Source organism: Mastigoproctus giganteus, chromosome 7 (genome assembly GCF_048544385.1).
Source record: "Mastigoproctus giganteus isolate SK-2022 chromosome 7, ASM4854438v1, whole genome shotgun sequence".
Classification (NCBI taxonomy): Eukaryota; Metazoa; Arthropoda; class Arachnida; order Uropygi; family Thelyphonidae; genus Mastigoproctus; species Mastigoproctus giganteus.
The window spans coordinates 216,328,836-216,354,201 of NC_143581.1; the positions used below are offsets into that span (position 1 = coordinate 216,328,836).

Sequence of the window (25,366 nt, forward strand, 5' to 3'; positions counted from 1 at the left end):
GTGCACTGAGGGAACAATTCGAGTCCCTGAAAAAAACAAGTGCTTGCCCTCGAAAATAATGCATCTGGGAGCTCGTCAGGGACTCAAAACTCCAGCAATCTACCTAGTGATGCACACCCAATTTGAGCCTCAAAACAGAAAAACCAAGTGCAAACTACTCTGGTTAAAAAGGATATTGTTTTATTAGGGGACTCCATTGTCAGGGAAACGGGGAATATTTTTTGTAATAAGGATAGATGGAGCAGAACCAGGGTATGTCTTGCCGGGAGCAACTATTGATGATGTCACCAACAGATTGTCAGATTTTAAAGGGGGTAAAGAAAATATTATTATTCATGTGGGGACAAATGATATTAAACGTACACGATCTGACGATTTGTTGGAAAAATACAGGACCATGCTGAGGAAATGTCGCGAGCTAAGCCATAATGTCTATGTGTGTCTGCAATTCTGCCCAGACACGATAGGAGGGATTATATGTTAAGAGCCTTGTGGATTAACTCAAGACTTGAAGGAATCTGCAAGGCTTTAGGGGGTAAATTTCTATCAGCATGGCCCACACTTGAAGGTAGAAGGAATTTGTTTTGTAGAGACGGGATACACTTAAACAAAGGTGGTGCAAAAGTTTTTGCCAGTATCATTGAGGATACCTTAAAGGTTCAGGGAAACTGCTAGTTAGGGGGGATGTGGGTAATACTGACACGCGTTTATCTGATAATATTGGTCAATGCAACTCTTGCACATACCTTAAGAGTTCTTATCTGTTACCCCAACTGGACGTATTATCTAGATGTTCTGGGGGCAAAGACGTTTCACGTGAGTGAGTAGCTAATATCATAATTAAAAAACTTCAAGGGTTGTGTTAGGGTTGTTAAATATACAAGAACAGTAAATCTTAATTGTTTATACAGTAACGTTACAAGTGTTGTCAATAAAATGAGAGAATTCGAACTGCTGGTTAAAACAAGTAACGCGGACATAACAGGGCTTACAGAGACGTGGTGCCACCCAGAAATTGCGGATGATGAGTTTAAGTACGGTTTGTATAATGTATTTAGGAAGGATAGGGTAGATAGAAGGGATGGTGGGGTAATGCTTCTTATCAGAAGCAGCCTGAGTGCGACGATAGCTTTCCCGGATTCAGACATTTTACATGCTAGTATAGAGTCTGTATGGTGTGAGTTAGTTGGAAACAAAGGTATAATGCGAGTAGGAGTAATCTACAGACCAGGTGATTGTGAAGATTATGACAAAAGCCTCTACAAGCAAATGGAATGGGCAAGTAAGCATCAATGCCTTATTATGGGTGACTTCAATTTGCCTCTAATTGATTGGAGTAAATGTGAAGGAAACTCAACATGGAGAACAAAATTTTAAATCAACTAGATGACTGCTATTTGTATCAACACGTCAGGGAAAGTACTAGAGGAAAGAATATCCTAGACCTCATCATCACACATGAATCAGATGGCATAACAGGGCTGACAGTAGAGGAACCAGTAGCAGGAAGTGATCACGGAGTTCTACGGTCGATGATGACGAGAGAGGTAGCAGAAGTAAAAGGCAAAGGAATGGGTTTTAATTTCAGAAAAGGAAATTACGATGCCTTAAGGTACTACATGGCCTCTATTAACTGGGTAGATATCACGCAGAGAATGAATACAATTGAACTGTGGTACGCTTTTAAAACATTAATCACAGATGCCTTGAATGCATATATACCATTAAAAAAATACTCCACGAGGAGGGTTCCAAGTTGGATGAATAGTGAAGTTGCCACATTACTTGAGCAGAAAAAGGTGGGGTGGAAAGGTTACAGAGCAATAAAAAGTACTGAAGCCTATAACAGCTACAAGGTGATGTGTAATAGAGCCACAGAAAAGGTTTGACAGGCAAAGGCAGTTTATGAGAAATCACTAACAAACAGAGCAAAGAGGGGGGATAAAGAATTCTTCACATATATAAATGCCAAGAAGAGCAGGACAAACCAGATCGGACCTTTACGTAAGGGAAAGGGGACAGTAATAAATACACCAGCTGCCGTTGCAGATGAACTCAAAAGTTATTTTGCATCGATATTTACAAATGAAAAGCCTTTTGTGGCAATGGGAAATTGTGGGAGCGAAGTTAAAAAATATGTAATTAATGATATTGAAATTTCGCAAGATTATTTAATGAAACAACTTTCGAGCTTACAGACCAGTAAGGCTCCTGGAGTTGATGGAATATACCCTATAATCTTAAGAGAGGCGGCAAGCGAGTGCATTGAACCATTGAGGCTAATTATTTTTTTATTTTTTTGGAGTAGTTGTTGGCACATCGGCTTCTGTGGCCATAATGCACCTCCCAAGGTTTTTGCAGTACTTTGATCCAAGCCCGAGGTGGGATTCGAACCCGTGACCTTTGGGTTGCCAGGCAGGCACTTTACCCACCCAGCTAGCCCGGTCGGTGAGGCTAATTATGCGAGCATCACTAGACTCTGGGGAGATTCCCTTGGATTGGAAAAGTGCAAATGTATCTCCCATACATAAGGGTGGCTCTAAAAGTGAAGTTGGAAATTATCGACCTGTCAGTCTGACTTCAATAGTAGGGAAAATCATGGAGGCAATGATCAAGGGTGGAATTCAGGATCATTTGGATCGAATTGAAATTCTCAAGGATACTCAGCATGGTTTTGTAAAGGGAAAATCATGTTTAACAAATCTGGTTCGCTATTTCGAAAGGGTCACTCATGAGCTGGATTTAGGGAATAATTTCGACATTGTTTATTTAGATTTCAGCAAAGCTTTTGACTCAGTCCCACATGGCGGTTGCTTTATAAACTGGAACAGGTTGGAATCACTGGGAAAATCCTTAGATGGATAGAAGGATGACTTCAGAGCAGGAGGCAGAGGGTTGTGATAAATGGCTATTCCTCAGATTGGGTTGATGTAAGAAGTGGGATTCCCCAAGGATCAGTATTAGGACCACTGTTGTTTTTAATATTCATAAACGACATTGATGAAGGGATAGAGGGCATGATGTCTAAATTTGCAGATGATGTTAAAATTGGTAGAGTAGTTAATGATCACTGTCAAGCTGAGCTTCTTCAGAGAGACCTAGATAGACTTCAGGAATGGTCAGAAAAATGGCAGCTGTGCTTTAATCCAACAAAGTGTAAGGTATTACACCTGGGAAACAGTAATCCCAAAAAAACTTATTCACTTGGTGGAGTTCAACTAAACCCAGTACTGGAGGAAAGGGACTTGGGTGTTACGATATGGTCAGACATGAAATTCTCTGAGCATTGTAAACAGGTTGCAAGGAAGGCCCATGGTGTCCTATCGATGATCTGTCGAACTTTTGCAAGTAGAGATAGGGACGTGATAATCCCATTATACAAGGCTTATGTTAGACCACACTTGGAATACTGTGTTCAAGTATGGAGACCGCACCTAAAGAAAGACATTGAGCTTCTTGAAAGGGTGCAAAGAAGGGTAACTCGCCTGGTGAGATCGGCAAAAGGGCGTCCTTATGAAGAAAGATTTCGAATATGTGGGTTGCAGAGTTTGGAAACTAGACACCTTAGAGGAGATTTGATTGAGGTGTTTAAGGCTCTGAGAGGCATCAGTAAAATGAATGAGGACAAAATTTTCAAGATTATAAATGATGCTAGAACTAGGGGACATAAATTCAAGTTACGGGGGGAAATGTTTAGATTGGACTGCAGGAAGTTTTATTTTAGCCAGCCAGTTATAAATTACTGGAATAAGTTGCCTTCATGGGTGGTAGAGGCCGACAGTTTGGAGAAATTCAAAGGTCATCTGGATAGTACTTTTGGGTAAGGAAAGCGCATAGGATGATAGGTTTAATTTCCTTTTTTTTTTTTTTATTAATTATTATTATTTAGTTATTTATTTTATTTTATTTTTTTTGTTTTTATCATTGTTTTGTTCGGATTTTTTTTTTTTTTTTTTGGCTGGTGCAGCTTAAGCCATAGGCTTTCTTGCACCATGCGGCCGTTACTAATACTAATAACTCCTCATGTGTGAATGTAGATGCAAAATATTCATTCAGTTTATCAGCTACCTGAGCATGATCATCAATAGTCAAACCATCTATGTTAAGTGATCCAATCTGATTCATCCCTTTCCTTCTAGAGTTTACATAAGTAAAGAACTCCTTGCTGTTTCTTTGGATCCTTTGCCAAAGATTTCTCATAATCTACCTCCGCATGCCTAACCTCCTTTGTGACTTGATTACAGACTAGTTTATACCTGCCATAGGCTTCTGTGTCGCCTGATACTTTATATACATCCCATACATTCTTCTTCTCTGCCATTAGCCTCATTAATTCATCTGACATCCATTTAGGCCTAAATGGATGTCAGATGAACTAAACCTTGAACAGTATTTCTTAGTTGGAATGAAAAGCCTAGTAGCCTCCAAAATTAAGTCCCTGAAGGCTTCGGATTTAGAAGTTCTGTACAGTGGTATCATCATCAGTTGATACCACTGTACAGAATTTAAAAACTGTCTGAGACCTCTGAAGTCACCTTTACGAAAGCAAAAGCCCTTCCCTTTAGCCTTGATGGCAGTTACATCTTTAAATAATTTCCACATCAATACATTGTGATCACTGTTGCCCAGTGGTTCCTTTATCTGCAGATTCTTAATGCATGAAGAATCACTACTGATAATCAGATCAAGAGTATTACTCCCTCTGGTTGCCTCTCGAACATGTTTCTGTAGAAAACTCATCCAATAAATCCACAAAAGTCTTGCTAGTGTGCTAGTGACCAACCCACAAGTTCCAGTCAATATCTGGAAAATTAAAATCTCACATTATAAGACATTCTGATTTACTGGCCCACTCTTATTTCTCTGCAAAATTGCTCATTATACTCATCAGATTCATTAGGCCTACAGCACACACCTACTCTCATTTTTCCTTTCCCAGTGCTTATTTCACACCAAACAGACTTAACACTGTATTGTCCACCAGCATCAACTGGATGACTTCCTTAGATTTTATGTGTTTCTTAACTAACAGCATAACCCCTCCTCCCTTCCTATCCTGTCTATCCTTCCTATACACATTTTACTCCCCAAGTTCCAACTCTGCACTGCCTATATCTGTGTGACACCATGTCTCTGATATCCCAACCATATCTGCCTTTGATGTCTTGACTAGCACTTCAAGCTCATCAAATTTATTAACTATACTCCTAGAATTGGTGTACATTCAAGTATATATGCATCTGTTCCTGCTCCTAGCCACCCTAACACAGCCCATGTATTTACTTGTTCCACTATGACTCCCAGCAATCCTGGAAATCTCCATTATCTTGCTTTCCAGTCTGCTGCCCATTCTAATAGAAGCAGTGCAAGATGCCTCTGCCTGCGGCCACTGTTAACCTTTTAGTCTGTGTAACCCCCCACACTACCAGTTTTCCAACCCACCTAACACTGCCTCGATAGCATCAGCAAATATTCTTGCACCCTTTCTATTTAAGTGTATCCCATCCCTGTAGCAGTCTCTCCTGTCAACAAGCACAAACCAGGCTGAAAAGAATTCTACCTCTTGAGCCTTGCACAATCTCTCCAGGGCCAAATTGATTGACAAGGCTCTCATCATGTACTCCCTCCTATCGTGTCTGGGCAGAATTGCAGACACTTTCACATTCAATCCTAACTCGCAATGTTTTTTCAACATTGGCCTGTACTTGTTGAGTAAATCTGCAGATCTCTTACTCTTAATGTCATTAGTTCCAACGTGTACAACAATATCACCTTTTGTGCCCTGAAAAGATATCTGTTCTACAACATCAAATTTTGCTCCTGGCAGACATAACCTGGTTCTGTTCCACCTATAGTATATTCCCAGTCTCCCTGACAATAGAGTCACCAACAATAACTAGTTCCTTTGGGACCAGTGCATTCTGCCTTGGCGATTACCTCTGTATTTCCCGATGCACAGGAGTGAGCTTTGTTGTTGAGCTGGGCAGCTGAGAGCCTGATGGGCTCTTCATATTAATTTCTTTGACGGCATTTACCCTACACCTCAAGCTCTCATAGACGCCCATCAGGGCAATACTTACAAATCACATAAAAATTAACAAAAATTTTAATTTTGTAGTCGTCATGTTAGCTTTGTTAAACAATAATACTAAAAAAAAATTACTGTAATCAGTATTATGGATGTAATCAAAGGGGTTAGTCATGATCAGGGAGTAATTTTAGATGGTCACTGTTATGAACATCCTTTGGTCAAATCCATATGCTTCTGCCAAAAATGCATGATCATTGTAAAATGAATCTGAATGCATGATCCATTGTAAAATGAATCTGAATGAAGTTGTAAACTCCACTGGCAATGGGCCATTGAACAATATAAGAGAAAACTAATTTACTTAATATAATTTAAGAGTAATAATTTTTAATATAGGCTTAACTTAACATAATCATGGATCTTAATTTCGAGATATCATGAAAGTGAAAACTGAATGGAAATGGTCAATGACAGGATCAGGGAAGGATAGCTTTTAAAATTCACTTTCATTTATATCTGAAGATGTGTTAGGCTTTCTGAAGTCTTCTGTGATAGCAAAGTAGTTTCTGCCACTTGTCACTCATTTATACAAGCCTGGATGCAAATCCCATCAGAGACTGGAGGGAGATTCTTAAAGGCCTTTTCAATCAAAGCTGTACTTAGCTGATCTCAGAAGATGAAGTATGGCACTCCCTGTGAGTTATTCCAGGTTTTTCAGCCTGCACAACATGCAAACTCTGTATTGGCATAATATACTTCAAAATGTGTGAACCGGGACACCATGAGAACTGACACACCATGGCCTGAGTAGTTTGTGTGTTAAATAATCTGAATATGAACAAACCTTTCTCAATTTCTTCTAAATTCAAAGTGATTAAAAAAGAAAAAAAAAAAAAAAAAAAAAGACAAGAAATATTCAATTAATAAAAATTATTCTTCAGACTTAAATAGCTTCTGTGAGCAATGTGGTCACAAACTAATGCATTTTGAAATTTTCTGAAAACATCATCTTATTATTCTTGCAATATTCTATTAATGTGTGCTTGAATATTCATAAATGTCTCCATCTATTTTCCTCCATCTCTTCTATTATAAATAGGAAAATATTTTTCGGCAGGATTAAAAATTACTCTTATAATATAATATAAGCTTACATACATCATGTACATCATATAAAAAAAGCTAAGACTTTAATGAGTTTTCAAATGTTTTGAGAGACATGAAAAACCTGTGTTGTTTTGGTATGATGTAATAAAAAAAAAATTACTATCTTTCAATTCTAATTATATTATTTTTCTTTTGAAAAAAGGCAATAATAGATGCAACGTAGGGTAATGCCTTTTTATACATCTTAAATACACTTTCATCACAAGACTCATTCAGAACTAATTAGCCAATTAATTGATAATTAGTCACCTAAACAGTTAATTTTAGTATGTGGGTAGAAGAAGAAATAATTTGTGACACCACATTCAATATTCATATTTATATAAAAGGTAAATAGTGTTTAGGGAAAGTAGGCACTTCAGCTATGTAGCAAAGAGTACAACATAAAAGCAATATATGTTATGAAACCGAGAAACTCTTCAAGTCATGCTGACTTTTGAAACTTTCTCTTCTGCATCATATGAAACAGAAGCAGTCACCACCTGGGGGTAAAATTTGACCATCTTGTTTTCAGAAGCCTCTGAATAGTGGAACTTAAATTAAGAGATCTAGTATATTCATATTTTTGCATATCTACATAGGCTCTACTATTATTATAATTTGACAGCAGAAACAGAAAAATTAAAAATATATTATTTGTGAGAGTTGTTCAAAAAGCAATAAACTGAAGCAACTCACATCAAATGGCTGATGTGGAAACTTTTGCTTCTGCCACATGACACATCTAACTGTGATACAAGTACTAGGTGGTAGATGTGGTGGTAATCTTTACTAGGTGGTAGATGACTCTCATCAACCGGTGCAATACCACCACATTGCTTATTGGAGACTTGAAGTGGTGGAACCCATGTTTAGTCTCCAGAGCTAAGTTCCGGTCAACCCTTCCCTATCTCTTCCATCATGCAGTATGACTGATGACTTTTGAGGTTATGATGGACATCATGGCAAGATCCAATCTTCCTTATATTACGAGGATACAGCTCTAGGTTCGGATCAGCTAGTGTATAATCTTGCTACTCTGCCAGATAGTAACTGGAGGGAGTCTGAGTAGTGTGCATGTGGGGGGGCATTGTCAAGGCTACATTATGTCAAGGATCTGGATAAATTCTTACTATGTGTACGTCATATCCAAAAATTTCATTACTTCATATAGCATGTTCCCCCCAACTTTTTCTCACTATTGAATACACCATGAATTGTCAAACTAACAGAGTAAGCTTATCTGCGAAAAGATCTAAATCTCCAAAACACTTCCTAGTTCATTTCAAAAATATACGTGGTCTCAATTCTAATCTCAACGATGTCCATTTCCACTTGCAGTCTGCCAAACCCCATGTACTTTTTCTGAGAGAATCTCAGATATCGGTTGATTCAACTACTGCTCATCTCAGTTGCCAAATTATTTAGTGTGTGATTCCTTTTGCCTCAAAGATGGCACTTGTGCATATGGCCGTTCCGATATTCCCTGTTAGAGACTTTGTAATTTGGAATCTCCCCTTTTCAATCTTCTCTGGCTTAAAATCTCTTTTCCTCATTCTGTCAAATTCATCTGTTATCTCTACCATTCTCCCAACTCCACTAACCACTTGGAGATCTTTGACTTCCTCTCTTTGCAACCTGACTTTCTCCAGTCGAACTTTCCTAACAATGAGGTAATTTTCCTTGGTGATTTTAATGTTCACAACACCAGCTAGCTTCCGTTTTCTAGTCACACTGACCCAGCTGGACAAGATGCTGAGGCTTTTGCAATTACTAATGACCTCACACAGATTGTTCATTTACCTACCAGAATACCGGACAATCCTAACCATACAGCCAACATGCTTGATCTTTTCCCTCACAAACAACCCTTCTAAATACACAGTCGAAGTGAGTGGTCCTTTAGGTACCTCAGATCACAACTGGTGATTGTCTCTTCTCCAATGGAGCCTTTATCTCATGGCTATTCCCATCCTTGTGTTGTGCATTACAAGAATGCAAAACGGGATGACCTGTGAGATTTCTTATCTTATTTTCCTTGGTCGGATTACTGTTTCAAAACTTCTGATGTCAACATTTCAGTGTCAGTGAAATTATTCTTGTAGGAATGGAATCCTTTATTCCACACTCCACTTTAAAATCTCATCCTTTATCTAAACCTTGGTTTTCCAATAAATGTGCTAAGGCTCTTCAAAAGAACAATGTTGCATATCATAATTGGCTGTTTCCAATCCTTTAGTTTCATTTTCTGCCTACATCAAAGCTCGCAACAATTGTAAAGCAGTTATTAATCAGTCCAAACTAGATTTTGAACAGGCTAAGAGTAGATAACTCGCTTCTTGCCCTAATGGTAGCCGAGCATTCTGGTCTCTTGCCAAAGCTTTTGGCCACAACTTTTGCCCATCTCTGTTCCCAGCTCTATCAAAACCAGACGGTTCTGTTGTCACTTCAGCCAAGGATAAAGCTGACCTGCTAGCATCCCATTTTTTTTCCGACTCATGTATTAATGATCTTGGTAAAAAACACTTCCCACCATTCCCAACACTCTCCATTCAATGCCTCCTCTGGTCTTCCGTGAAAAAGATGTCAGAAGGATTTTGACGAATCTTGATGCTAAGAAAGCTCCAGGTCCTGATGGTATTTCTGCAATTGTTCTCAAAACCTGTGCTCCTGAACTTACTCCTGTTCTTTGCCACCTTTTCTCACTTTCTTATTCCAAAGGAGTTAATCCTTCTGCTTGGAAATTTGCTCAAATCCAACAAGTTCCTAAAAAGGGTGACGAATTCCTCCCATCCAATTATCATCTCATTGCAATTACTTCTACTCTTTCTAAAGTAATGGAGAAATCAATTAACTGCCTACCTTTACACTACCTAGAAACCTTCTGTTTGATCAATGATCGCCAGTATGGATTCTGTCAGTGTCGATCCACTGGTGATATCCTGGCTTATGTTACTCATTCATGGAAAAATTCAATGGAAAAGTTCAGTGAAACACAAGCAGTTGCTCTTGACATCTCAAAGGCTTTTGATCGTGTTTAGCATAAAGGTCTTCTAAACAAGCTTCCATCTTATGGTTTGCCAACTGTTTTTTGTAATTGGTTATCCAGTTTTCTCTCTGATCACTCACTGAGAGGGATGGTAGATGGTCCTCTGTCTTCTAACTTCTCCACTAATGCTGGCTCCCATGGTTCAGTTCTTTCCCCCACTCTTTTCCTCTTGTATATTAATGACCTTCTTCCATTGAGTGGAAATCCTATCCATAGTTTGGTTGATAGCACATTGCAATCCACTTTCCAGTTCGAGAAACCTCTCCAGGTAATTCTCCAATGGGGCAAAGACAGCGGCTTTTGACACTGTTGCGCATGGAAGACTACTGTACAAATTGGAGCTTTTTTTTTTTTTTTTTTTAGGAGCATTAGCAACTAAGGCCATATTGCTCTGGGGATATGCAGTGGTCATTTCCTGACCTTTCCGCATCTTCCGTATTTGGTGGTGATGGGCTCAAACCCCGGTCTAATCAATAAGCGTGTGCTACGCACTGCTGCTCCTGCCCACCTGGCTATGGACGCACCACAAATTGGAGCAGAATGGTATTAAGGGTAAGTTGCTACAATGGATAAAAGGCTGGTTGAGTAGGAGAAGACAGAGGCTAGTAATCAATGAGCACTGCTCTTCATGAATTAATGTTGTTAATGGAGTCCCACAGGGTTCGATGTTGGGTCCACTGTTGTTTTGTATATTTATCAATGATATTGATGAAGGTATATCAGGCTTAGTGTCAAAGTTTGCAGATGACACAAAGGTTGGCAGGATTGTTAATGACAGTAATGGCAGTGTGCTACTGCAACAGTATCTAGAAAATTTGGGCAGATGGGCTGAGAAGTGGAAACTGAAGTTTAACATTGACAAATGCAAAGTACTGCATATGGGTAGAAGTAACCCCAGAAGAACGTAACAACTGTGTGGTACTACACTTTAGCATTAGCATTAGTAGAGGCATTTGATGCAAGAAAGCAAGCTTATGCAGCATCAGCCAAAAAAATAAAATAAAATAAAATAAATAAATAAATAAATTTTAAAAAAATAACCACTTCCACTTCACCCCTCTGTTCGTTCGAAATAACTGTCCAGCTGAGCCTTAAACTTATTTAGGCTATCAACTTCCACTACAAGGGATGGAAGTCTGTTCCACCAACCAACCACCCACTGGCTAAAGGCAAATTTCTGCACGTCTATCCTACATCTATCTTTCCTCAATTTGAATTTATGCCCTCTCAGGTGATTATTCTGAGCAAGAGGGAGAATCCCATCAGCATTGAGCATGCTCAAACCATTCAAGGCTTTATACACCTCTATCAGATCACCTCGCTGGTGAATTTCATTTTCATTTTCTACCACTTAGGGTGGTAGAAAATGAAAAAGACCTGGGAGTAATTGTGCAGTCAGATATGAAGTTTCTGAGAAATGCAGAAACTTATTCTAATACTTCTATTGGAATAAGTAGCGACCTGGAGCGTGGGGTGTTGGGGGTTTCAGGGATGGATGGCAGTCATCCTGAAATAGGTGGGTATATGGGATGTGTTAGGGTAACTAAGAATAGTAGTATGTATGCTTGCATGTATATCAATGCTAGAAGTATAGTAAATAAATTTGATGAATTTGAAGTGTTGGTCAAGACATCAAAGGTGGATATTGTTGGGATAGCAGAGACATGGTGTCACACAGATATAAGGAATGCTGAACTGGAATTTGGGGAGTACAATGTGTACAGAAAGGATAGACAGGATAGAAAGGGAGGAGGTGTTATGCTGTTAATTAAGAAAAACATAAAATCAAAGAAGTGCATCCAGTTGATATATATGAACAGTGCACTGTTGAGTCAGTTTGGTGTGACATAAGCACTGTGAAAGCAAAAATAAGAGTAGGAGTGTGTTATAGGCCTAATGATCGAATGAGTACAATGAACAATTGTACAGAGAAATAGAGTGGGCTAGTAAATCGGAATGTCTTATAATGGGGGATTTTAACTTCCCAGATATTGACTGGAACTTGTGGGTTGGTCACTCACACAGTAGTCAGACCTTTGTGGATTTATTGGATGATTCTTTTCTGCAGCAGCATGTTCGAGAGGCAAACCAGAGAAAGTAATACTCTTGATCTGGTTATCAGCAGTGATCATTCGTGTATTAAGAATTTGCAGATAAAGGAACCACTAGGTGGCAGTGATCACAGTGTACTAATGTGGGATTTACTTAAAGATTTAATTACCATCAGGGGTAAAGGAAAGGGTTTTTACTTCCGTAAAGGTGAGTACAGCGGTCTCCGACAGTTTTTAAATTCTGTACAGTGCGATAAACTGACGATGTTACCAACAGTAAATTCTAAGTGGGAAGCATTCAAGGAATTAATCGTGGAAGCTACTAAAAGTTTCATACCTATTAAGAAATATTGTTCAAGGTTTAGGCCTAAACGGTTATCTAATGAACTAATGAGACTCGTAATAGAGAAGAAAAATGCATGGGATGCATATAAATTATCAAGTGACTCAGAAGCCTATGGCAAATATAAGCTAGTCTGTAATCAGGTGACAAAGGAGGTTAGGCAGCCGAAGGCAGATTACGAGAAATCCTTGGCAAAAGATGCTAAGAAAAACAGCAAGGATTTCTTTACTTATATAAACTCTAAAAGGAAGGGGATGATTCTGATTGGTCCACTTGACATCGATAGTTCGACTGTTGATGATCCTGCTCAGTTAGCAAACAAACTGAATGAGTATTTTGCATCTACATTCACACATGAGGAATTATTAAGGTTTGAAAATGGCAGAAGGTTATCAAATTGTATTAATGATTTTTAATAACTGAAAGCAAAGTGGAGGAGAAATTGTTGAAGTTAAACATAAGAAAAGCACCTGGGGTGGATGGGATCTATCCAGTTACATTAAAGGAGGCGGCAAAGCAACTAAGCAAACCGTTAGCCATAATTATGAGAGCATCCTTGGACTCAGGGGAGGTTCCCACGGACTGGAGATGTGCAAATGTATCCCCAATTCACAAAGGGGGATCGAAGGGTGACACGAGTAATTACAGACCAGTTAGTTTAACTTCTGTTCCGGGTAAAATAATGGAGTTACTGGTTAAAGATGCATTGCAGGATCATCTAGACAAGACTGCAGCAATAATTCAGACACAGCATGGGTTTGTTAAGGGAAAGTCTTGTCTGACAAATTTAATAGGATATTATGATGTGGTTACAAAGGAACTGGATGCAAAAAATAATTTTGATATCATATATTTGGATTTCAGGAAAGCTTTTGACACTGATGAGCATGGAAGACTATTGTACAAATTGGAGCAGAATGGTATTAAGGGTAAGTTGCTATAATGAATAAAAGGATGGTTGAGTGGGAGAAGGAGTGGTAATCAATGGGTGCTGCTCTTCGTGGACTAATGTTATTAGTGGAGTCCCACAGGGTTCGGTGTTAGGTCCACTGTTATTTTGTATATTTATTAATGATATTGATGAAGGTATATCAGGCTTAATATCGAAGTTTGCAGATGATACAAAGGTTGGCAGGGTTGTTAATGACAGTAATGGCAGTGTGCTACTGCAACAGGATCTAGATAATTTGGGCAGATGGGCTAAGAAGTGGCAACTGAAGTTTAACCTTGACAAATGCAAAGTACTGCATACGGGTAGAAGAACCCCAGAGAAACGTACCAACTGTGTGGTACTACGCTTAAGGTGGTAGAAAATGAAAAAGACCTGGGAGTAATTGTGCAGTCAGATATGAAGTTTTCTGAGCAATGCAGACAGGCTGCCAGGGCAGTTCATGGGGTTTTGTCAATGATATATAGCAATTTTGCTAGCAGGGAAAAGGAGGTGATTATCCCTCTGTATAAGGCAATGGTCAGGCCATGCCTTGAGTACTGTGTACAGGTCTGGAGGCCTCATTTTAGGAAGGATGTAGATTTACTTGAGCGTGTACAGAGAAGGGCAACAAGATTGGTGAGGGGAATGAAGGGATCCTCTTACCAAGAGAGGCTTAAGTTCTGCAAATTGCAGTGGCTGGAGACTAGGCACCTGCGCGGTGATCTGATTGAGGTATATAAGGCCTTGAATGGGTTGAGCACGCTGAATTCTGATGGGATCCTTCCACTTGTTCAGATTACAAACCTAAGGGGGCATAAATTCAAATTAAGAAAAGACAGATGTAGAATAGATGTGTGGATTTGCCTTTAGCCAGCGGGTGGTTAATTGCTGGAACAAGCTTCCATCTGTCATTGTTTAAGTTGATAGGTTGAATAAATTTAAGGAGGAACTGGACAGGCATTTGGAAGGAATGGTGTGATTTTTTTTTTTTTTTTTTTTTGGCTGATGCTGCATAAGCTCATACACTTGCTTTCTTGCATCAAATGCCACTACTACTACTACAGGTCTGGAGGCCTCATTTTAGGAAGGATGTAGATTTACTTGAGCATGTACAGAGAAGGGCAACAAGATTGGTGAGGGGAATGAAGGGATCTTCTTACCAAGAGAGGCTTAAGTTCTGCAAATTGCAGTGGCTGGAGACTAGGCACCTGCACGGTGATCTGACTGAGGTGTATAAGGCCTTGAATGGATTGAGCACACTGAATTCTGATGGGATTCTTTCACTTCTTCAGATCACAAACCTAAGGGGGCATAAACTCAAATTGAGGAAAGGCAACTGTAGAATAGATGTGTGGAAATTTGCCTTTAGCCAGCAGGTAGTTAATTGCTGGAACAAACTTCCATCTGTCATTGTTTAAGTTGATAGGTTAAATAAATTTAAGGAGGAACTGGATAAACATTTAGAGGGACTGGTTGTGCGAATTTTTTTTTTTTTTTTTTTTTTTGGTGATGCTGCACAAGTTCATACGCTTGCTTTCTTGCATCACATGCCATGATTATTATTACTAATCCTTTTTTTTTTTTTTTTTCTTTTTTGGTTAGTTGTTGGCGCATCGGCTTCTGTTGCCATAATGCACCTCCCAAAGTTTTTGCATTTTACTGTGATCCAAGCCCGAGGAAGGATTCGAACCCGCGACCTTTGGGTTGCCAGGCAGGCACTTTACCCACCCGGCTAGCCCGGTCAGCATTACTATTACTATCTCACAAAAAGGATTCTTCTGCTCTTATGCTCATCTTTGGCAATACTCCGATTTCTATGCAAGATGATATATTTCTTTTGGGGATTACTCTGACTTCTAATCTCTCTTGGTACAAGCACATTACAAATATTGCTTCCTCAGCATCTAAAAAACTTGGTTTTCACTTTCGCTCTCGGCGTTACTTCTCTTTCAAACAGCTGTTCACTCTGTACAAATCACAAATTCACCCTACCATCGATTATTGTTCCCACATCTGGGGCGGTGTCCCCAAAACCTCTCTCAGGCTTCTAGATTCTATTCAGAAGAGGGCAGTTAGGTTAATTAATGACTCCTCTCTAAGAGTCTCTCCACTCGCTGTCTCATAGATGTACTGTTTCTGCTGCATGCCCTTTCTACAGATACTTCCATGGGCACTGTTCTTCTGAAATGGCTTCTATAATTCTCGCTCTCTCGCTTTCAAAACAGTCCGAACACGTGCCGCCACCAGCCAACATCCATTTACTGTCCAACTTCAAACTCACAGAACCAACTTTTCATCTTCCTCGTTTATTCATTCAACTGCCATTTTCTGGAACAACCTTCCTTCATACGTATTTCCTGAAAATTACAGTCTACAGAAGTTCAAGTCTAATGTCAACAAATATCTTCTTTCATCTTCTCAACCTCCAATCCAAGCACAGTACTAAGTACTATAGGTTCTAATACCTCTCGTGTTTGGGATTATCATTAAAAAAAAAAAATAAAAAAATACAAGCATGTTTTCACTTGCACTCAGTTCATTTCTAAGGAAGGCCTGTGAGTACAAATATGTTTACAGTACCTGATATGGATTTGAAATTTAAACAAAAGTTCATTAAATAGCATTCACTTGGGGAAACAGGTGCTGAAACTAATACCATGATATAGTCGGCAGTATTTAAGGAACATTCTCTAACACAGGAATACACTTTCAGGTTTTTGAGAGGAAATAAAAGCCAATAGGATGAACCACACTACAGAAAGACTTCAACAAAAAAAAATGGGCCGGATATCATCATCTGTCCGTTAAAACATCTGAATGGATTATAGCAAATCTTGATTATGAACTTTGCATCATTATGTGCAATCTGTATGCAATGTACATTGTATGTAGATTGAACAAATTTCAATTAAAGAAATAAGCTACTGGGCTATCCATCCTATTTTCTAGAAATGACACTGACTTCTGTTATTTTTATTTATTTATTTTTTTTTTTTGAGATCAAAAAACATTTTTAGTGATGTCTCTTTGGATGTTTAATGTTTAGCTTATGCAGCTATGAGTAATCTTGAAATGATGTCTAGATGCCTTGAAAGGATGCCAACCTTTGAATTAGTGATTGAAAAGTGGACTCATCACTGGGAACAGTATATTAAGTTGAAAGTAGGGTACACTGAAGGCTTATAATAGTTTCATACCAAGTAGGTAGCTTTTTTGGAGGACTATCAGTATACTTTTTTAACTTGTATAGATTTAGAAAAACTCTTTTATAGAAAAAATTAAAAATAAAAAAGGAGAAAATTCACTTACTTTTACAAATTCTACAGACTTATATGGAACCATAACCTCATTCTTGAAGTACAAATCAAACCTACGTACTTTTTCAGCAGATGGCTCACTGTCTTCTCCTCCAATATCATTATCTCCGGGTATAAAAATAGCCTGAAACAACAGAATTTTAACTAAATTTGTTATGAAACATTTTTATAACTATAAATAAATTAATAAGGTGAAAAAATATGTTACAACTTTATATGTTGAAGATTATTTCATAATGCGTAAAATCACAGGAGCAACTCATATATGGGGCATGGGCTACCATCCAGTTCATTTTACGTGGAACTCTCAGTGATTTTACAGGTGAGATAATTTCTGATGGAAAAACGCCTCCCCCCCCCACAATTTGATTCCATCCGACTTCTTTCTGGACACATTTTGGAGAAGTCCAGCAGCATATGTTGAGGGTACTATACTCAATATCAGCAAAAAAGTTCCAGAAATGTTTCAAATAGGCAAAAGAAAATTTTTCATATAGAGCTGCTGATGGGAACTAGTTTGAGGAAATAAAGACAAATTGCTAAGCTTAATTTTAACTTACTTATATAAAGTCATTTTTTAGAATGATCTAGCCTATACAGTGCTGTTGACCAGAAAAAAAATCAATAAAAAAAAAATTTTTTTAAATCGTATGCAGCTGTATTATAAGCTAAAAATTGAACAAACAGAAGTTGCAGGCATTATGAAAGTTTTTTATAATTTTTTTTTATTATGTGAAACTTGTTTATTCATAAACTTCATTTATGATGATTGTTATTATTATATTATTATTATATATTTTTAAAGAAACCAAAGTTTGTATTATGCTTATGATATATATAGTTTAGTCACTAGACAAAAATATTTATTGATAAACATACAAACATGACAATATTATAAATTTCTAAAGCCTGAGGAATGAACAAATCAGCCTGTGTAACCACCACTTAGGTTACAAAGTTATTTATAAAAAAAAAAAAATCACCGTTCAACTATGAAGATGATATTTCAGAATTACAGTGCATATAAATATAAAAGTATTATTAAACAGAAAAATAAAAAATTAACAAAATAATTTCTATACAGCCACATTATAAGCCTTTATAATTACAGTGTATATACAGGATGCATTTAAATTGGTGTCAAATATTCTAGGGGCATATTCCCATCGACCAAACATTAAAAAAAGCTCATATAAACACGAGTCTAGAAATGCTTAGTTTCTGAGGTAAGAGGAATTTTATTGTTTAACAATATCAAACAATTAATAAGCAATCCAACAGAACAAGTAACGCAGTTAAACAAGACAAAGTTTAACAGAAACAAACAAAAACAAATTAAACACAAGACAGAACATTCTGTTACAAAATGGTCTCCTCCTACTTCAATGCATCTTCTGAGCCTGTGTTCCATGCTTTGTCGTACTCTGTTGAATACACCTGGAGTGTTATGTATTTGCTCACATTCATTTACGATACAATCTCTTAAAACGTCAACATCAGGCACAGGATGTTGCATAAACAATGGACTTTAAATATCCCCAGAGATAAAAATCCATTGGGTTCAAATCTGGTGATCAAGAATCCATTCAATGGATCCTCACGATCAATCCATCTTTGAGGAAAATGGCCATTCCAATACTGACGAACTCTCCAACTAAAGTGAGCCAGGGTGGCATTGTGCACGAACCACATTTGTCAGACGACGTCCAGAGGTACATCATCCATTAAATGGTGCAACTCATTTTCAATAAACTACAGATAAATGTCTCCTGTCAGACGCGGAGGTAAAAAATAGGGGCCTATCAAATGTTCATGCACGATTCCAGCCCAAACGTTTAGAGTGAACTTATGTTGATGTTTGTCCTCACTCCAGATGTGGTTGCTATGGTAGTTTAAGACCCCATTACGTGTAAAACCAGCCTCATCAGTGAACAAGATAAATGCCAAGAAATTCAGGACCACAGCACACTTTTGTTGAATGAGTTGGCACAATGTTGTTCATGACAGAAAGTCTATCTCAGTAAGGCCTTGCATCCATTGAAGGTGATAAGGGTACAGAAGGTTTTCATGGAGAATATTCCAAATAGTCGTATGACTAACTCCTTCCCTTACTGCAATTCTTTCTTGTACTATCTGATGAATTTTCGTCCACATTACGAACTCATTCCTCAAGGTCAGCATTTCGTACCTCTCTTGTTCTTCCAGTGTCAAAAGATCTTCTCTCAAATGAGTCGTCTCTCGCATGGTGGATTTGTGTGAATGTTCTTGACGAGGTAAACGCTTGTCAGGATACCTTTCTGAATAAAGTTCACGTGCTCTTAATGCATTCCCATCTGCAAGACCATAAGTGTAGTGCATCTCTGCTATTTCAATTGCCAAATACATTTTCTTTACGATTTCGTTAATCCAAAGTAACCTGTAGTATCTTCCACAACCAACTAACATTTGTAAACAACAAAGCAAAAGCCAATCAGCAAAACAAAACACTACTACCCATTGCAGATATCTTTTCCACTGAGCGGCGGAATCTCTACTAGCATCATGTTTACATGACTTGGTAGAGGTATCAAGGCATGTGGAAAGAAACTAAGCATTTCTAGACCCAGTTTATATGAATTTTTTTAATGTTTGGTTGATGGGAATACGCCCCCAGAACATCTGACATCAATTTAAGTACACTCTGTACATATACTACAAGCAATCACTTGTGATATAGTAATCTAGCGCCACACAAGAGTTAAAATATGTGCATATGGTAGATATGTGGATATGAATGTTTTTCACTTAAGCTTTCCATACCTTGCTAAAATCGGAAGCTTTAAAAACGTTCAGGAATCTTTTGAGGTAACGCTGGTATTCCTTGTCTGTTGCAACCACTCCTTCATCTAAATTATCCCCCAGAAAAATAGTAACGTCTGGATGAAAATGTTGAGTGGCTATGGAAAAAGTGTTTTGAACAAATCTGAAAATAAAAATATCAAAATTTATGAAAAAATAATTATCTTCCCTTAACACTTCATAGCAATTATACCAGAGTTATTTTTATTATCAACTGTAATAAAATAATCTGGGATTACTATTACCCAAATTACAACCTTATATTTCCCAGTATGTATTGTGTTTTTTGGTAGTGACTATTAATGGCATGTTTCATGTTGCAAGCTATGAACTTTTCAATGCAGTAAAAATCATGTGTCATTCTACTGACTGGATTAATTTTTCCTAAAAGTGCTAAGTGTATTGTATATATATACACACATTGCTTAATAGCTAATCCTTATCTCATAACTGGCTGTGTTAGTGTTTTTAAATATTCACTCAATTAAATAAGGTAAAAAATATAACCTTAAAAAAAAAGAAACTTATAACCTTAAAAAAAGAAAGAAAGAATTCAAATTTGAATTCAAAAAGTGAATTCAATAATTTAATATAATTTTTATATTAAAAACATATATTTTTAATTATTTTTGGAAATAATTAAATTATTGGATCTCTTATCCAAATAGTTTTGAATATTATCTCTCTTATTAGGTTGACTGACAACCAGCAAGATGTCAATTGAAAACCCACATGCATCAATAATTAGACATCAGCCAATCTTCCATGATGCAAAGCAAGAGTGTAATGATTGGAAATGCTACCACAAAATGTAAAGAGTGTGTACTTCAATAATGGAATGAAAGAGATGCTGATAATTTTAAATTTGTTTTTTGGCACACGCATGTAATTATTAAGAATAAATTAAACTTGAACCTGCATTTTTCCTGTCTATGTGATAATTAATACAGATTTCTAGAATTTCCAGTAAAGAAATCAAAGAAACCACTTTTTTTTTTAGGTATTATGAGATAGCATTAGTAGTGGCATATGATGCAAGAAAGCAAGCTTATACAGCATCAGCCAGAAAAAAAAAAAAAACCCTTTCCATTTCACTTATCCATTCCCTCCAAAATTTGTCTAGTTTTTCCTTGAATTTATTTAAACTCTTAAATTCTACACGACAGATGGAAGTTGCTTCCAGCAATCAACCACTCACTGGCTAAAGGCAAATTTCCATACATCTATTCTGCAACTCTTTCCTTAATTTGAATTTATGCTCCCTCAAGCGCAAGGGCAAATCCCATCAGCATCTGAGCAAAACTGCTTCTCGGCCTTTTGGCTAAGATCAAAGTGTAGCATCTGAGCAAGAGAATGAATCCCATTAGCATTGAGCTTGCTCAAAGAATTCAAAGGGTTGAACACCTCAATAAGATCACCTCGTGAGTGCCTAGTCTCCAGAGACTAGGAACAAAGGGGTGCTCTACTCTCAAGGTAGAGCACCCCTTTGTTCCCCTCACCATCATTCTCTGTACTCGTTTAAGCAGCTTTACATCCTTACTAAAATGAGGCCTCCAGACCTGTATGTAGTACTCAAAGTGTGGTCTGACTGTTGCCTTATACAAAGTGATAATTATCGCCTTATCCCTGATAGCAAAATTACTGTATATCATTGACAAAACCTCATGGACTGTCCTAGCAGCGTGTCTGCACTGCTCAAAGAACATCATATCTGACTGTACAATTAACACCAGGTTTTTTCATTCTCAACTACCCTGAGTGTAGTACCACATAGTTGGTACATTAGTCTGGGGTTACTGTTACCCATATTGACAAATGCAAGTACTTAGCCGAGTGGTCAGGAGCGAGAGTGCATAGCACGCGTTCCTTGGAGTGGACCGGGGTTCAAGCCCGTGACTACTAAATACGATAAATATTTGTATTGACGATTTATTGTAAAAACTCTACTGACTTGGTTGTCATGCCGGAGTATAAACAGAAAATTTATTTATTTATTTACTTACTACAGAGTACTCTGCATTTGACAATGTTAAACTTTAGTTGCCACTTCTCAGCCCATTCACTAACTTTTCTAGATGCTGTTGGAGCAGCATACTGTCATTAACAACCTTGCCAATCTTTGTATCATCTGCAAACTTGGATATTAAGCCTGATATACCTTCATCAATATCATTGATAAATACCAAAAACAACAATGGGCCCAAGACCGAACCCTAGGGGACTCCACTAATAACATTAGTCCAAGAAGAGCAGTGTCTATTGATTACACTTTCTGTTTTCTCCCATTCAACCATCCCTTTATCCATAGCAGCAACTTGCCCTTATTGCCACATTGCTGCAATTTGTACAGCAGTCTTTTATGTGTAACAGTATCAAAAACTTTCCTGAAATCCAAAATCAAAATTATTTTTTGCATCCCATTCCTTTGTGACCACATCATAGTATCCAATCAAACTGACCAAACAAGATTTCCCCTTAACAAACCCATGCCATGTCCGAACTATAACTGCAGTCTTGTCTAGATGATCCTACATTACTTCTTTAACCAGTGACTCCATTATTTTACCTGAAACAGTAGTTAAACTAACAGTCTAATTACTCGTGTTATCCTTTGATCTCCCTCTCTGTGAATTGGGGATACATTTGCACTTCTCCAGTCCATGGGGACCTCCCTTGAATCCAAGGATGCTCTCATAATTAAAGCTAAGGGTTTGCTTACTTCCTTTGCTGCCTCCCTTAATATAATTTGATAGATCCCATCCACCCCAGGTGCCTCTTTTATGTTTAACTTCAATGATTTCTCTTCCACTTTCCTCTCAGTTATTGCAAAATCATTTAGCTCCCTGTTAGTTTGATAACATCAGACTTCCACTTCCCTGCAGAATTCCTCATGTATGAATGTAGATGCAAAATACTCATTCAGTTTGTCATCTACCTGAGCAGGATCATCAACAATCAAACCATCAATATCAAGTGGACTAATCTGATTCATCCCCTTCCTTCTGAAGTTTACATAAGTAAAGAAGTCTTTTCTGTTTTCTTTACATTCTTTGCCAAAGATTTCTCGTAATATGCCTTTGCTTTTATGTAGAAAAGATTTTTCTTATTTCATCATACCTCTACATTTTACGTAGAAAAGGCGTGAGCAGGGAGTAAAGCCCCCTTGTATACATTAAAAATAAAAACAGAAGGTAACTGTAGTCACACATTTTCATATTTAAGAAACAGAGAAGAAAATATATTTCAACATGAACTGAATTTTTAATACAAATATTTTATGAGGAACATTTTCCAAGTCAGAATAAAACTAATACCTATCTGAATCCCACTGTGAGATGAAGCCAAACGTATCAGTTCCTGTTAAACGATTGCCTAACAATTGAGGATCTGCAACAACAAGTATCCTGATGGCCTCTGGCAATGTAGATGAGAAAGCCGGCCAATATAACCAAGGTATAATTATATATATCAGCCATTCCAAAGTAAACAGAGAAACTAGGAGAAGGGCCACTACATATTTAAATCGCTTTCTGCAAGAAAGATAAATGCATAAAAGTTTCATTAAAAAATAGCACTCTAAATTTTGCCTTTAAAAATGTTACAATTAAATAACCTCATAACAGTTAAATACTTACTAGAACTTTCAGAGAACATATGAAATACATACATTTCTTTATATCATAAACTGGATGGACTAAAATCTCATGCTTTTTATTCCAAGCATTATAACAAAAGGATTAGCATTAGTAGAGGCATATGATGCAAGAAAGCAAGCTTATGCAGCATCAGCCAAAAAAAAAAAAAAACTTCCACTTCACCCCTCTGTTCGTTCGAAATACCTGTCCAGCTGAGCCTTAAATTTATTTAGGCTATCATCTTCCACAACAAGGGATGGAAGTCTGTTCCACCAACCAACTACCCGCTGGCCAAAGGAAAATTTCCGCACATCTATCTTTCCTCAATTTGAATTTATGCCCTCTCAGGTGATTATTCTGAGCAAGAGGAAGAATCCCATCAGCATTGAGCATGCTCAAACCATTCAAGGCTTTATACACCTCTATCAGATCACCTCGCCGGTGCGAGGTGATCTGATAGAGGAAATTTGCAAAACTTAAGCCTTTCTTCGTAAGAGCAACCCTTTGTTCCATTCACTAATCTTGTACTCATTCCAGCAGCTCGACATCCTTCTTGAAATGAGGTCTACAGACCTGTATACAGTACTCAAGGTGTGGCCTGACCATTGCCTTATACAAGGAAATAATCACCTCCTTATCCCTGCTAGAAAAATTCGTGTATATCATTGACAAGACACCATGAGCTACTCTTGCAGCCCATCTGCACTGCTCAGAGAACTTCATATCTGCCTGTACAATTACCCCCAGGTCCTTTTCATTCTCTACCACTGTCAGTGTAGTACCAAAGAGTTGATACATTGCTCTGGGGTTGCTGTTTCCCATATGTAGTACTTTACATTTGTCAATGTTAAACTTCATTTGCCACCTCTGAGCCCATCTGCTCAACCTTTCCAGATCCTGTTGCAGCAGCATAGCATCAGTAGTGTCCTTACAACCCTGCCAACCTTTGTATCATCTGCAAACTTGGACATTAAGCTTGATATACCATCATCAATATTATTTATAAATACAGAAAACTTAGATTACTTAGTTTAAAATGCAAAAAATGCTTCCCCACTATTATACTATACCAGATATCCAAAATTATTCTGTAGTGTGTCAGCAGACCGCAGACCACATCATTAAGTTATAGAAATGAATTTATTAGTTATATAATCATCACCACATGCAAATTTTAGAGAAAATTTATGTAAATACCAATTTAAGAAATCCTTCAAGAGTAATACTATGCTCTGATAAGATGATTTGTACCTGAAATAAGCTATAATGTATGACCTATGGAATTCAATATTAAAATTCTGTACCAGGTACATGTGTCCTGCCCCTAGCATATTTAACGTGTTTTACATTTAAGAGTCATCGGCAGGCATTAAAAACATTTTAATTTTCAGATATTAATAAAATTCATGGATAATAATATAACAATGTTTTTATTTTATTAATAAGAATTACATATCGGATACTGAAAGTACGGTCTGTGATGACTAAAGTAGGATATATAATTTTTACATTAAAGAAATTTCAGTTCATGACTAAATACAACATCTATAGTTGTTCCATTACGTGTAGTATTTATCAAAAGATCTGATGATGTCCAAGTTTGTTGTCCTTTGCCGCATCTAACAACCTGATCATTGGATTTGATTTGATTTGATTTTTTATGGCGCATCGGCAGCTAAGACCATAATGCGCCAAGTCACACCTGATCATTGGAAACAGCCATTTCCAGCAGCCTCAAAAACATCAACTTACATGGCGAAATCCATCTGGCAAGGACTCAGCAATCCTGGACTACATTTTGATCAATGCCAAATTTCGCTCATTACTCATGGACGTTCGTGCCATGAGGGGACCTGATTGCGGATCTGATCACTACCTCATCTGGGCTAAGGTGCAGCTCAAATTATGGCATGCAAAAAGATCATCTCGGTCAGCCAAGCTGGACTGGAGGCAGTTAATGAATGCTGCCAACAAACAGGCATATCAGATCGCCCTATCCAACCGCTTCGAGATGCTGGCCGTGCC

The 25,366-nt window shown here is 37.7% G+C and overlaps 1 protein-coding gene and 1 pseudogene across 1 annotated transcript in view; one reads left to right on the forward strand and one right to left on the reverse strand.

Moving 5' to 3' along the window:
- Mppe (Metallophosphoesterase) overlaps positions 1-23,375 on the reverse strand; it is a 69,324-nt gene extending 45,949 nt beyond the window's left edge. Inside the window, exons 1-4 of the mRNA XM_090378564.1 lie at positions 23,320-23,375; positions 23,021-23,236; positions 19,668-19,830; positions 16,861-16,992 (exon numbers count right to left, since the gene is read on the reverse strand). Of these exons, the coding sequence (XP_090234690.1) occupies positions 16,861-16,992; positions 19,668-19,830; positions 23,021-23,236; positions 23,320-23,375 (567 nt within the window). The remainder of the gene's footprint in view (positions 1-16,860; positions 16,993-19,667; positions 19,831-23,020; positions 23,237-23,319) is intronic.
- Positions 21,008-21,129, forward strand: LOC150083679 (U2 spliceosomal RNA; annotated as a pseudogene).
- Positions 23,376-25,366: the final 1,991 nt, after the last annotated feature.